The sequence below is a fragment of the Ruditapes philippinarum genome, unplaced genomic scaffold (assembly GCF_026571515.1).
Source record: "Ruditapes philippinarum isolate M1 unplaced genomic scaffold, ASM2657151v2 ctg405_1_1_1_1, whole genome shotgun sequence".
Taxonomy (NCBI): Eukaryota; Metazoa; Mollusca; class Bivalvia; order Venerida; family Veneridae; genus Ruditapes; species Ruditapes philippinarum.
In genome coordinates this window covers 2,501-16,765 of record NW_026861328.1, presented here as the reverse complement: position 1 = coordinate 16,765, position 14,265 = coordinate 2,501, and the positions used below count along the sequence as shown (strand labels likewise).

Below are 14,265 nucleotides of genomic sequence, written 5' to 3'. Positions count from 1 at the left end.
GATTAGTACGATACATCAGTCCAAACCAGAATCCAAATCAATACTCACTGCATGGCTGTTGTCAATGTTTGATTTACATGTCATATCGCAAGACTCATTTGAAGTAATGATATGTACTTGCCGAGTCTGCAATTCTCTTGTAATTTTGTTGTGATTAATGCTTCCGAAGGATCACTTTGTTTCCAGATTTTGCAACTTTTTGGTTGGTTATAACACCTATTTTTCCAGTGCTTAGTTAAGATTAATAGAACAAATGTATACACCTATGTCTTTGATTGATAACATCATATTTTAGCTACATGAAAACTCATTTTAATTTGAAACTATTTTTCGCAAAGATATTTTAATATACGGATTAAAACTGTTACAAATCCTATATATTGATTTGATATGTAATAGAAAGAGCATCGAAACACGAGGCTATCTGATCTGTACGAGGGGGCGTAGCCCCCGAGTATAAATCAGATTGCCGAGTGTTTTGATGTTCTTTCTCTTTTGTATCATAGTAAAACATAAAAACATATTGATCTCCCTGTTGTCACAATATGAATCCCCAAACAAAGTAACCAATGAACGAGCATCTGAATATAATATTTTATCGCTTTCCCTTTCTTTGCCGTCACAATAAGTAAACCCCAGCAAAAATGAGCCAATCAATGGGCATGCTCTGGAGTGCGGGTAACTAATACCTGCACTCCAGTTAACTCACTGTGCATGTATATGTATACGATTTATCTCTGACACATTTTCAACAGAAAGATCCCCAAACTATGATACAAATATTTTATACTTCATGGATTTTGTTAGCACTTGTCACTTGTCCACAAAATAGCAGAAACTTACATGAAATAAAAAAGGACGTTATTAGTTTTGTGGTCAATTCTCCATAAGTATAACGCCAATCATTTTGTAACAAAGTTCGTTCAGTTAGACCCTTTACATAAAATGTATGTTCTTATAGCTACGTTTCGGGTCTGATATAAAATAAAGCACAACATTTTTATTAACGAATCACTGATGTACTTTCTTCAAGACAAGAGTTTATCTTCTACTTGAAATTTTAACGAGACTTGTTGAAATCCAATAAAAGGTCAATAAAATCATACTATAACATTAATAAATAGTTCTTTTTAGCATAAACAAATTATTGTTTCGATAAGAAGAAAAAAAAACACTTTCAGCAGTCGTTATCTTTTTCTTCTTCTTCTTCTGTTTTTTTAGATTAAACGACATGCAGTGCTAATTCATAAAAGGTTTAAATGCATCGAAATATAAAATGTATAAATTGATCAGAAATATGCACAGAAGGAAATATCGCGGTACGTGGGTTTTGTACCGCAGTATGTATTGCATGACGCTGCATTGCAAAATACCGATATATCGCCATATCGTTGCACTTATAAATATCACATAAAACAATCCTATCACATTGATTCTAGACATATGCCATTCAATGTTTTATGAAATCTGTAAACAATGACAAACTGCGCTACTTTATATATGCTTAAGAAAATCGTCGCGTTTTTTGTGTCCAGCTTAGAAATCTAGAAAAAGGACAATTGAATTTATTCTATGTAATTTATATTTGTTTCCTGATGTTAACAACCATCTTATATTTACAGGAGAGTATGAAAAGTACACATACAAACACAAAAGTGTATTGACATTGTTCAGTAATGTCTCTCAGCATTAAACTGTAGGCGGTTTTCCGTTCTTGACTCTTAGATGTTGTTTATTAACGAGAAATAGAAAATTGTTGTATATCTTTTACAAAGAATAAAGGCAAAGTACAAAATGTAATGTTCTGCTTTAAGCGGATATAATTGTGAGAGGTATTCACAAGACAGCCGTCGGGTGTAACAGTAATGTATAAATGCAGCAAAAGAGACCACTATCTATAATAATTCACTATGTTTATAATTGATAAGTGATGTCTTTACAGAATGATTACAGCATTAAAAAGTTCCAGGGGGTCAAAGAAACATTGTTACTTCTAAAGTGCAATTTAATTGAGCTAAAAATTGCTGTTTTTCCCCGCGCTCATTTCTCAGAATATCAGTAGTTTCACGCTGCTGGTTGTCAATTAGATGTCCAAACTGTACATTGATTTACACCTGATCACTGACCTTGTCGTGAACTATTCTAGTGTGTTTTAATTTGCAGAGCATCTCTCTATTTTCATTACCTCTCACTTTTTATCTTTGTAATCATCACTGTTTATGTCAGCATAAGATATGACAAAACTGTTTGTTCTGTTATATAAGTTATAGTTCGTCTTAAAAATATTATATAAATATATGTAAATGTATTTATGTAACCAGTAGATGTAGCAAAGGTTTAAAGTAGAGACATGGTTAATGATTCGACAGTGACGAAATTTTATTTGAGAACACCCCAGTTCGTTCGCGAGAAAGTAACACTATCGCACAACTTCTGCAAACTTTGTCTGTTTCTAAATTAAATAGGAAAATGGCTGTTATCATTTTATTCTTTCTTCCACTGTATAAAAGACACATTTTTATCACGTTTGCCATAAAAGTGGCACATGAAGACCGCCATTTTACCATGTCATAATAATAGTTCCAATATGTCGCCTTTTTATGTCAGTTGTATATTGCGAAGCATTATAGCCGAGGAGATCAGAATGATTCCAGACGTATTTACTGGATATTGAACTTCATTAGGTTAAGTGTATTTGTATATTAAGAATAATACTGGCGTAGGCAGGAATGCATACAAAATAAATGCGTTCCAATATGATTATATAGCGATATCGTGGTGTGTTCTATTGTTCTATTTCCAATTTTCTAAAAGTGCTGCCCTCAACACCGTTGTAACAGAATAAAAAATTTAAATCCAGATCGCTTATTTTGTTTAAATAATATACTATATACTACTCCGACCAGATAATTATATATTTTAAGATTTAACCGGCGGCACTTTTTGCCGCAATAGGTACTAAGTAACATTGTTGTTGTTGGTGGTGGTGGTTTTTTTGTTGTTGTTGTTGTTCTTCTTCTTATTATTATTATTATTATTATTATTATTATTATGTTTATTATTTTAGTATTACTATTATAAGCATTATTATTATTATTATTATTATTATTATTATTATTATTATTATTATTATTATGTTAATATGCAGCTTTTCTAATACTTATAGCATATTTATGACACCAAGTATATTTTGTTTTCCCAATGTCCTATTGGTTCTATTTAACGAGAATTTTACACTGAACTTAAATAATTATAATATCTGCAACAGAATAACATTTGTTGAATAAAGCCACTTTAAAACATTGTTCATTAAATGATGAAGTTAAGGCTAACAATTTAAATGGTTTTCGTTTTTATAAAGTCAAGTCTAATTTCCACATAAATCTGACCGAAAAAAACATCATTCACAAAAACAGACCTGATATGTTGTAATAAAAATAAACTGAAATAGGAATGGGTCTGGTTAATGACCCGTAGGAAGGTGGCCTCATATGGTATTTACGTTCTTAAAAAGATTTTAGACAGAAGTCGCCGCTGATAGATTTCCAGCACCGTAAAGATAGCATGCTATCAATAAAACCGTGGAATTCGTTGTCGTAAATTTACAAGGACATATGTGGTTTGTCTCAAGTTGTCAATTAAGCTTTACGACAGAGATTGGGTAACACTTCATTGTTGAATGCATTAAGTCACCATCTTAAATTTAGAGTAGCATTGTCAGTAAGATGGAGAATATGTGTTCATGTTGCGTTACTATTATTTCCTTTTTGCATCAACTATTACATTAAAATGTATTTTTACTACAACACAAATTATTACAGCTGCTTTTCAACATATTATCAATTCATCAGTATCATTTTTAATGTCAACAAGTTTTTGTCTCGGAAGGACTCGTTCCGAAATTGCCGCTTCGTGAGCCGCTAGGTAGGTAAAATGAATGGTTACCGATTTCTATCCGCCTGGCGCCTGGCATAGTGGTGGGAGTTGGGAGGTACATGGTATGCAAGCAAAAGGTGTCTCATAAGTCAGAAATGCCTGGCCCTTTCAGTAGAGGTGACACTATAATAAACAAGACCTTTACCTTTTTTAGAAAAAAGAAACATTTGATTTTGTTGACTGCAAATCGATTACTTCTTGGAGAAATACAGATACGAAAGTATCATTTTCCCAAAAAAAACAGTTATTATACGAAAATAACACTTTATTAATGACATTGTTATCAACATGTTATCAATTCTTTGTATATCATATTTCAGATATAAACCAAGAATGTTCGGAATCTGACAGCTCTACAAGTGACATGTCCATATCGACAGAACGATCAGTCTCTCCATATACATCGAGCAGCGACTCCCCTCCACCGCCAAGTGTTGAAGTTTCACCATTCATCAGATCACCTCCAAATGCCGACATTCCATCTGCACCCTCTGGTGGTGATTCTTTATGTAGGCGAGTGACGGATTCTACCAAAACAGACCTCCTAGATTCATCTAAGGTAGCATGTACTGATGAAGTTGACGAAAATAAAAAGATGAACAAACTATCAAAGAAAACCGCTAGAACTAACTTTACAAACGAACAAGTAAAGGCATTGATGAAAATATTCTACGAAACACCTTACCCTGAATCAGAAATGATGGAAAACATCGGAAAAGATTTAAATATTACCGAAAAAACAGGTTAAGGTAAGAAAACCTTTTTTTAATTCAAGCACAATTATTTAAAAAATGAACGAATTTAATACATAGTTGTTACTTCAAATATTTCAGTTTATCTATTTAATTAACTAGAAAACAAACTGATGTATATCATTTAATTGTTAACTTTTAAACAAAATTTCATATTATGTTAAGAATTCTTTATTTTTTCGTTAAACAGATCTGGTTCCAGAACAAAAGAGCAAGATGGCGTAGGCGTGTGAGTGACAACAAAAACAAAAATATCCAGTATTTTCTTCCTACAACGCCGACGATGTTACCGGCGACGACATATGGATACATGCCAACAGGAAATGTGATGACGTCATATCCATTTCAGAATATTCATGGCTATATGAGTTATTCTTGGATTCAGGGGTATGCTGGCCATAACTATATGAGTCAGTACATAACGGGACAAAATATAGCCAATCAAATTCCTAATCAGACTTCCAATCAGAGCACGGCATTAACGAATTATGATTCCAACGGTTTTAGCGCGAATTCACCTGCTCCTACCATGTCGCCTGCCCAATACAGAAAGCAGCAGAACTCACCAATCCAACACAGACAATCGTTTCAATATCCGAGTTATATGTATGCATGAACATATTTTGTATCACATGTCATATAAAAATTATATGATTTTTTGTTTATGTATTGTTATTAATATTTGTTATTTAATGGTGCTTTCCTTATCAAGTGTAAGATAATTCCCTTCCTTGTTCGAAGATACTCTTTTTTCAAGTTGTTACAGTATGACAGTATTGTTATTAAAGCGATATGTTGATAAATAAAAGAAAATGTTGTTATATCAATCATATTATGTTTGCTTTCTTTCCGACATCTCATAATCAGATAAATTTTCCTTTCCAAACTGAAGATCGCTGGTGTATTTCTATATAAATTACATACGCACAAATCATACAAATATCCCTACATATCTAAAGTAATAAACTACAGGTAACTGTATATTTCAGAAAAAAAACGAATTGGATGACGTTGAAAATAATTCTAATTTATGTATTTATAAAATTTTTAAATAGAAGCTATTATTTGTTCCGCAGAAACAATACATTATAATAGTTGATGCAAATAGGAAATTAGCCGGTTATATAATATGTATATTGATCAACTATAAGCTTAAAGACACACGAACATACACTTTGCCCTTTTTTAATTTTTATTATAACAGATTAAGTACGATTGATCCTTTTTATGGGCGGCAGTGGTAAATGAAAGCTAACGTCAAGCCCCCTATCTTCAGCTGAAGTAGTATTCATCATTTCTTCTGTTAAGAATCACGTATATCTATTTGTTGAAAAAGAATTTAAACTTAGAAATTCTATCATTTAATTATTTGTTATAATTAGAATTATTTTTGTTAATACCATTAGTAGAAACAATTTCATGTAGTCATTTATATTAACATAGTGTCTAAGTATACTGAAATTATTATATAAAGGATCTTTACCGGTTGAATTTTCTCAAATGAAGTAAAATGCCTTATTTCTATAAACTATGAACACTATTTAAGTGATATATATTTTTCAGCTGATGGTAACTTTTAATTCTTCATAATATTCTTTTGTCTCTCTGGCGAAAGAGCTATGACAAATAATGTTAAAAATACATTGTGCGGTATGCATATTTATTTTCTTGTATGCGATGACCTCAATTTGTAGAAATATCTCCTCTTTATATAAACGTATGTGTAAAACGAAAATACTAATGATGATAAAAATTATTGTCATTTTGAACATGATTGTTAATTTATAACATTTTATCAGTCATATGGTCATGTTATTATCATTACAAATGAATTAAATGTGCATCAAATATATTCTATGTTTCTTGTCTTAAAATGTGGCAAGAATCGTGGATATATCCAGTATATGTATATATTTAATCTATTATTTGTTAAATATATGTAATTTCACATAGGTTTAGAATTTTAAACATTTATCAAGTATATGTTTTGCGTTACATTTATATGAAATGATACTATACATATATAATTATGTAAGTTAAACACAACATTAATGTATTTATACTTGAAGAGTTTGTAGTTATGACCTTCTCCGATATTGTCACCGTGCTATATTAAGTAATCCATACTTATGTTTAGTAATGTCGACATGTGCACTGTTCGTTGTTTTGTATTATGCTATTATCATGTTAGCATGGGCTTATCAGCCTTATATGATTAAATTAAACTATGTTTACATTTTTTCTATTATATGTACCTTCATAAGGAAAATGTATCGATTCGTTCTTGAAGTACGATCAAGCAATGTCAATATGCAATTTGGCTTTTGAGAAGTTATTTTCTAATTTCACTTGATAATCGTAACATCAGTTAAGTTATAACATAGAATGTACTATGAATGAAGAAAAAAACACTCTGTGAAGTAACATATTGATACTGTACATGTGTAGCCTTTAAAAAGCTTAAATCAACACAATTATCAAATATAGTAATAATAATTCGTTGGGGGTTTCTGATCGTGATTTTCCTTAATCTCAGTTAAGCGTCAATGACATTGACTGCTTCTTATTACTTCTTGTCACCTTTTTGTATATTAAATGATCACAGAAGTATCTAAACTTGTTTTTTTGCATCATTTACTACGAGACATTGCTTCGATATTCTAGTACATGTAACATTGTTCTTTAATTTTTTCATAATTCTTCATATCAATATATAGTTTATAACGATATTTAATGTATGATTGAGGTCATGTATGTTTCAAGAGTACAATTATATATCTTTTTTTTAATCTTATTGTTTACCTTATTGTTTTATGTTATTTAATAGAACAAACAAACTTGTTTTTATATATATTTTTATTAATGTACATGTCCTAATAATCATCTGGTTTTTATATAACAGCATAGATTTCTTATCAACAATGAATAATTTATTCTAGTATTGATAAGCAAAGCACTTTAAATAACAAATGTCAATAACATTACAAAACAATAACACAACAAGTTTTAAATTGATGCTTAAACATAACCAGGAAATTTCAAAGGCTGTCTGTTTTGGTATGATAAATTCTGCTGCGGTAGCATCTTTCCATATTGAGCAGATGGGATCGTCGAAACAGACGGATCTGTGTTCAAAGCATAAGAAGCATCAGATTTGAATGCCGCGTCTTGATTGGCCAGTTGTTTATTCAGAGGAAAATGATTGGCTAATTTCTGTCCCAGAAGATGCTGATTCATAAAATTATGACTGGCATATCCCTGCATCCAGGGATAACTCATGTATCCATGAAAATTATTAAGAGGTGATGACATCATCATATGTCCTGTTGGCATGTATCCAAATGACGTTGCCTGTGGCATCATCGGCGTTGTTGGAAAGAAGGACTGTACGTGGTTCTTGTTGTCGTGTGTGCGTCTACGCCATCTTGCTCTTTTTTTTTTGAACCATATCTGTTTAAAAGAAGGTAAGCATTCGTAAAACTTTAAAATTACGTAAAAGTGTATGGTGTTTAAAGATTTTTTTGCAAATTAGTGTTATTTTAATTGAATATTAACTTTAACGAAATAACTTACAACAAGCGGATTTTTTCATCGACTATTGAAGGAAACGGTGGTAAAATTAATTTGTTCCAATCTAACGACCAAAAAGATGTGTACACTTAAATTAATGAGCTTTTAAAATGAGTTACAAATATATGTCTGTTTCAAGAGATACACTATTGAAATATCATACTATCTATCTACTGTCATTGATTCACTTTGATTAAATAGATAAACTGAAACATTTGAGATAAGCAACAATGTATTTATTTCGTTCATTTTTAAATAATGATGCTTTATTATTTAAAAAAAGTAAACAACAATTTTTCTTACCTTAACCTGCTTTTCGGTAATATTTAAATCTTTTCCGATGTTTTCCATCATTTCTGAGTCAGGGTATGGTGTTTCGTAGAATATTTTCAGCAGAGCCTTCACTTGTTCCTGAGTGAAGTTGGTTCTAGCGTTTTTTCCTATGCGATTTGTTATTTTCTGGAATTATCTTAACTTCAGCAACTCTCGAAGAATTTAAGCGCTCTGGTACTGAAGATTCCGTCACTCTGCTACATGAAGAATCGTCACTTGAGGATGCGTTTTCCGCCGATAAAAGGTCGGCATTTGGAGGCGATCTGATAAATGGTGAAACTTCAACACTTTGCGGTGTAGGGGAGCCGCTGCTTGATGTATATGGAGAGACTGATCGTTCTGTTGATATGGACATGTCACTTGCAGAACTGTCAGATTCCGAATATTCTTGGTTTACATCTGAAATTCATAAATAACAATGTATTTTATAGCAGTTGAAGTTTGAAGCATTACTTTTAAGACTGTGTAGATACATTTAGACAAATGCTTTATTTTATTTTTTAGTATTTATTTCAAACAGACTTAATTGAATAAATTTCATTGGGTCTGAATGATATAGAACGTATTTTTTCGTAATAATTCGTTAAAAATCTTTTCACAAAGATTCTGAATTAACATGATATCTAACCTGTATCACATGATGAAGTATATTCCCGAAGAGCGTTATGTCTAAAAGACATAAAGTGAGAAGTACTGTATGGCAACATGTGACCTTCTTGTGTTCTTTGATCGGTTGAATCATTTCCGAGCGTCTGCATATCACTTCCGAGCATGCGCGTTATGTTATGTGTAACATTTCCGGTTCCTGGTAGAACAGGTGAGACGCTTAAACAAATCGGTCGGTTGTTTTCTGCGGCGGGCAAGTGGCTCGGTCCATTTGAGGGAAGACTCAGTGTCGAATATCCTGCCTGGTATTTGTTTTCCATATTTGAACAGCCGTGAGGGGGATATCTCGGATGTTGACTACTCTCAGTAAATTGTAGATTCTACAAAAGAATAATACAGTTTTGATAAATGGAAAATATTTTCCAATTACTTTCAGTTTTAATTTGTTTATACAGAACAGAACATAAATTTTATTTGACTTAAGCCTTACAAGCTCATCGTTGTTTAACAACATGCATAGCCTTGGTATGACATGGAAGGAAATATGTACTCGTAATGATTGAGATAATATTTCCTTAACATAAATTTTAATATCAACATCAACATTTTGTTTCTGTATGTTACAATTACATTATCTAAAATATATCATACATTAAACGATTGTCAGTACTTGTAATAATGACACACAAAAAATCAGAAGCCATATGTATTCATACATGCACGAATATGATTAAATATAAAAAAAATATTGTGAATTGTCAGAAACAAAATATGTTCTTAATTTGTAATCAAATATGCACTGATTGAGAAATATTGATTATTCTCGCATTTTCATTTTTACCTCATGATTTTAATTAAACCATTTGGTGTATATTATAATATACAATTATTAAAAAAATTATACTGTATCATATTTTTATTTACATTTTGATATATAATTGACAAAGCCTTGTGTTGTATATTTGAAGATATTTGAAAATATTTGTATTCACAAAATTATCTACTTAGAATTAATGTAAAGTATTGAATTCTGTTCATTATTGTTTTATATAAAAAATACTTACGTTTTCAATCATTTTCTCTGGGTTTTTCTATTGGTTATCGTTTTTTTTATATTGTTGCTTGTTTGTTTGTCTGTCTCGCTTATTTTAATGGTACAGCTTGGAGTAAATTTTGTTTTTATACTACCATCATAATGTCTCAAATCTGACATAACTCAAACTACTTAATAACCTAGACATAAACATCCAAACAAACTGCAAACAAATTAAGTTAATCAACTCGCGATTGATGAATTTAACTCACTCGCTTTACCAATCAGACTTTTGATGTGAATCAACAATGGGGACAAATTATTCACACATTGACAATAATTGTCTAATTGTGTTTATGATGTCTGTCCTAGAGAAAAAAAATAACTTAGAATGTAAGAAATTAAATATCAATGTGACTTTTATACCAAATATAAATAAGTATATTGTATTTATAGTTTTTTCTAAACAAAAATATACTATACACAAAAAAGTAATATTTTCTCGGTTATCTGTTACTTTTACGTGATTTTTTTGTATTATACTATAGAATACAGTCCATTATATCTGCAAGTCATAAAATGGTCTTTGATTATTTACTATATTTATATCGAGCAGAATCGCGTATCAAGCATATAGTTTATCAAGCATTTAGGGTAACAGTCTTATAGCGTATCAAGCATAGAGGTTATCAAACATATAGCATATCAAGCATATAGAGCATCAGGAAAAAAAGAGTACAAAGCTTAAAGTGTAAAAGCTCATAGCGTATGAAGCATATGGCGTATCATGCAAATAGCCTATCAAGCATAAAGCGTATCAAGATTATATTGTATCAAGCTTATAGCATATCAAGCTTATAGCATATCAAGCTTATAGCGTATTAAGCATAAAGCGTATCAAGCTTATAGCGTATCAAGCTTATAGCATATCAAGCTTATAGCGTATCAAGCATATAGCGTATCAAGCTTATAGCGTATCAAGCATATAGCGTATCAAGCTTATATCCTATCAAACATATAGGTTTTTAAGCATATAGCTTATCAAGCAAATAGCGTATCAAGATTAAAGCGTATCAAGCATATAGCGTATCAAGCTTACAAAGTATCAAGCTTATAATGTATCAAGCATATAGCGCATCAAGCTTATAGCGTATCAAGCTTATAGCCTATCAAGCATATAGCGTGTCAAACTTATAGTGTATCAAGCATATAGCGTATCAAGCTTATAGCGTATCAAGCTTTTAGCGTATCAAGCTTATAACCTGTCAAGCATAAAGCCTATCAAGCAAATATCGTATCAAGCTTATAGCGTATCAAGCTTATAGCGTATCAAGCTTATAACGTTTCAAGCTTATAATGTATCAAGCTTATAGCGTATCAAGCATATAGTGTAGCAACCTTATAGCGTATCAAGCAAATAGCGTATCAAGCTTATAGCGTATCAAGCTTATAGGGTATCAAGCTTATAACGTATCAAGCATATAGCGTATCAAGCTTGTAGCGTATCAAGCATATAGCCTATCAAGTAAATAGCGTACCAAGCTTATAACATATCAAGCATTTAGCGCACAAAGCTTATAGCGTATCAAGGTTGTAGCGTATCAAGCATTTATCGTATCAAGCATTATCGTATCAAGCATGTATCGTATCGAGCATATTGCTTATGAAGCTTATAGCGTATCAAGCATATAGCGTATCAAGCTTATAGCGTATCAAGCATATAGCGTATCAAGCTTATAGCCTATCAAGCATATAGGTTTTCAAGCAAATAGCGTACCAAGCTTTCAACAAACTTTTAAAATGTATCAAAAAGCCAAAAATAATAGCCACGGGCATCAAGGGCCCCTAAAGCGTTATCACATTAACTAATCTTTTTCTTCTCAAACAAACAAAACAAAAACCCGAAGAAGGAAAATAAAAAGGAAAAAAAAAAAGAAAAGGAGGATTAGGGGGCCCCCCCCCCCCCCCCCCCCCTATAAGGCCTTTGAAAAATTACCGGCCTCCTTTATTAAAAACCCATTTTGATGCGTCCTTATATGGCCCCTTTGATAAAATCATTTATTAAAAGCCTTGGAAAAAAATAAACTTGGGTTAGGCCTTGGGTGGGGGATTAACGCTAATAAAGCCCTTGAAGTAAATAACGCCTATAAGCCCCCCCCCCCCCTGAAAAATACCAATTAAAAAATAAGGCTTGGGGGGGAAAACGTTTTTGTTATAAAAGCCCCCCTTTGAAAAATTACGCCTAAATTAAAGTCTTTGATTAAACGCCCCCGCCTATATAGCCCCTTTGAAAATTATGCCTATAAGCCCTTTTGAAATTTGCTTTATAAAAAAAGCCCTTTGATAGCTATAAAATGGGCTTTTGGGGATTTATGTTTTTTTATTAAGCCCTTTTGGTTACCGCTTTATTTGGCCCCCTTGAAAAAACCTATAATGCCCCCCTTTGATAGGCTTATACATAGCCCCCTTTTGAAAAAAATTAACCGCCCCCCCCTTAATATGGGCCCCCTTTTTTTGGAAAATTACGCCCTTTTATATAGCCCCTTTGGAAATAAAATACGCCCTTTTAAAAAAAATAGTTTGTCCCCCCCCTTTTCGATTTACCGCCCTTATAGAAGCCCCCCCCTTCAATTAGCAATAAAATGCCCCTCGGAAAATACGAAAAATAACCCAAATGGCCTTGAAATAACGGAAAAAATAAATGCTTGGAAAAATTTACCGAATAAATGCCCTTTGGGATTAAACGCTACAAAACCCTTGATACTCGCTAATTATTAAGCCCTTTTATGTGCGCCAAATGCTTTGAAAATAAATAATGGTTTTAATAAGCCCCCCCCTTGGTTAACGGTCTTATTTTGCCCTTTTTGGAAATTAAGGCCGCCTTATAAAATGCCCCTGATACGCCTTTTAAAAAAAAAAACAAGCCCCTTTTTGAAAATTTTTTTACGCTTATTATCTTGGAAAAAATACGCTTTTTAATAAAAGCCCTTTGGATTAACCCCTATTGACCCTGAAACCCCTATTAAATAAGCTTTTTGATTTACGCTAAAAAAATTTGCCCTTTGGAAAATACGCCCCTTTTAAAAATTAAAGGGTGGGCCCTACAAAGCTTTTAAAAATATTGCTTTGAAAAAAAAAAAATATTACGGCTTTTTTTAAAAATAAAGCCCCCCCTTTGAATTACATTTTGAAATAAGCCCTTGAAAAAAAACCCGTTTAAAAAAAAATAAAAAGCGGAATAACGCCGCTTTTTTATAAAAAGCCTTTGGAATTACGCCCTATAAAAAGCCCCCTTTGAAAATTAAGATAAAATTTTTTTTGGCCCCTTTTTTGAAAATTTAAGGCCCTCCTTTTTTTTTTTTATGTGCTTTTTGAAAACACGGGTTATATAGCCCTTTTGATTTAACCCGGCCCCTAAAAAGCTCCTGAAAAAAAAAAATAACCCTTTATAAGGCTTTTGATACGGCCCTAAAAAATAATGCTTTTGGGGTGTACACTATAAAGGTTTTTGAAAACCCCCGGCCTTTTTTTTTTTATTAAAATTGCTTTTTGAAATATTATGGCCTATATGCCTTTGGGGGAATAAAAAAAAAAATTACGCCTTCTTTTAAGGCTCCTTTGAAATAACATTTTTTGCCCCGCTTTTTATAAAATGCCTGGAAAATTACATTAATTATAGCCTGAAAAAAATTACCTTTTTTTGGGGTAGCTCCTTTGAAACGCCTTTAATGCCCTTTTTTGAAAAATAAAACGCCTTTTTTTAAATCCCTTTGGAAAATTTACGGTCTTTAATTTTTGCCCCCTTGAAAAATAAGTCCTATAATGGCCCCTTAAAAACCTTATAATGTTTTGGGAAAATAGGAAATATTAAAGCACTTGTGAAATTACGCCTTCATATGCCCCTTTTGAAATTAACGGCTTGTAACCTTTTGGGAAAAATAACCGCTGGTCTTATATTATGCTTTGATACGCTTTATAAAGCTTGATTATTGCCCTAAATAAAGCCTTGGGAAAAAATACCCGGTCTATAAAAGC

General features: G+C 32.0%; 3 protein-coding genes across 3 annotated transcripts; 1 reads left to right on the top strand and 2 right to left on the bottom strand.

The window, feature by feature from the left end:
• Positions 1–3,466: 3,466 nt before the first annotated feature.
• On the top strand, positions 3,467–4,684 carry LOC132715266 (uncharacterized). Its single transcript, XM_060698255.1, has 2 exons — positions 3,467–3,494; positions 4,257–4,684. The coding sequence occupies exons 1-2, from the start codon at positions 3,467–3,469 to the stop codon at positions 4,682–4,684; spliced, it is 456 nt and encodes a 151-aa protein (XP_060554238.1).
• Positions 4,685–7,706: 3,022 nt separating this feature from the next.
• LOC132715273 (retinal homeobox protein Rx2-like) lies at positions 7,707–8,612 on the bottom strand. Its single transcript, XM_060698261.1, has 2 exons — positions 8,562–8,612; positions 7,707–8,138 (listed from the first exon to the last, which is right to left on the bottom strand). Exons 1-2 carry the CDS (start codon positions 8,610–8,612, stop codon positions 7,707–7,709), a joined length of 483 nt encoding a protein of 160 aa, XP_060554244.1.
• LOC132715270 (uncharacterized) lies at positions 8,574–9,686 on the bottom strand. The gene is made up of 2 exons (XM_060698259.1): positions 9,220–9,686; positions 8,574–8,990 (listed from the first exon to the last, which is right to left on the bottom strand). The coding sequence occupies exons 1-2, from the start codon at positions 9,515–9,517 to the stop codon at positions 8,686–8,688; spliced, it is 603 nt and encodes a 200-aa protein (XP_060554242.1). The 5' UTR covers positions 9,518–9,686; the 3' UTR covers positions 8,574–8,685.
• Between the last annotated feature and the right edge of the window lie 4,579 nt (positions 9,687–14,265).

What these genes read in the sequence shown, in the direction of transcription:
- LOC132715266 (XM_060698255.1), top strand. Translation starts at nt 3,467, where the DNA reads ATGACCCGTAGGAAGGTGGCCTCATATG. An exon ending in TAGGAAGGTGGCCTCATATG is followed by an intron (nt 3,495 to 4,256) that starts GTATTTACGTTC and finishes ATCATATTTCAG; the next exon opens with ATATAAACCAAGAATGTTCG.
- LOC132715273 (XM_060698261.1), bottom strand. Translation starts at nt 8,612, where the DNA reads ATGATGGAAAACATCGGAAAAGATTTAAATATTACCGAAAAGCAGGTT. An exon ending in TTACCGAAAAGCAGGTTAAG is followed by an intron (nt 8,139 to 8,561) that starts GTAAGAAAAATT and finishes TCTTTTAAACAG; the next exon opens with ATATGGTTCAAAAAAAAAAG.
- LOC132715270 (XM_060698259.1), bottom strand. Translation starts at nt 9,517, where the DNA reads ATGGAAAACAAATACCAGGCAGGATATTCGACACTGAGTCTTCCCTCA. An exon ending in TACTTCATCATGTGATACAG is followed by an intron (nt 8,991 to 9,219) that starts GTTAGATATCAT and finishes TATGAATTTCAG; the next exon opens with ATGTAAACCAAGAATATTCG.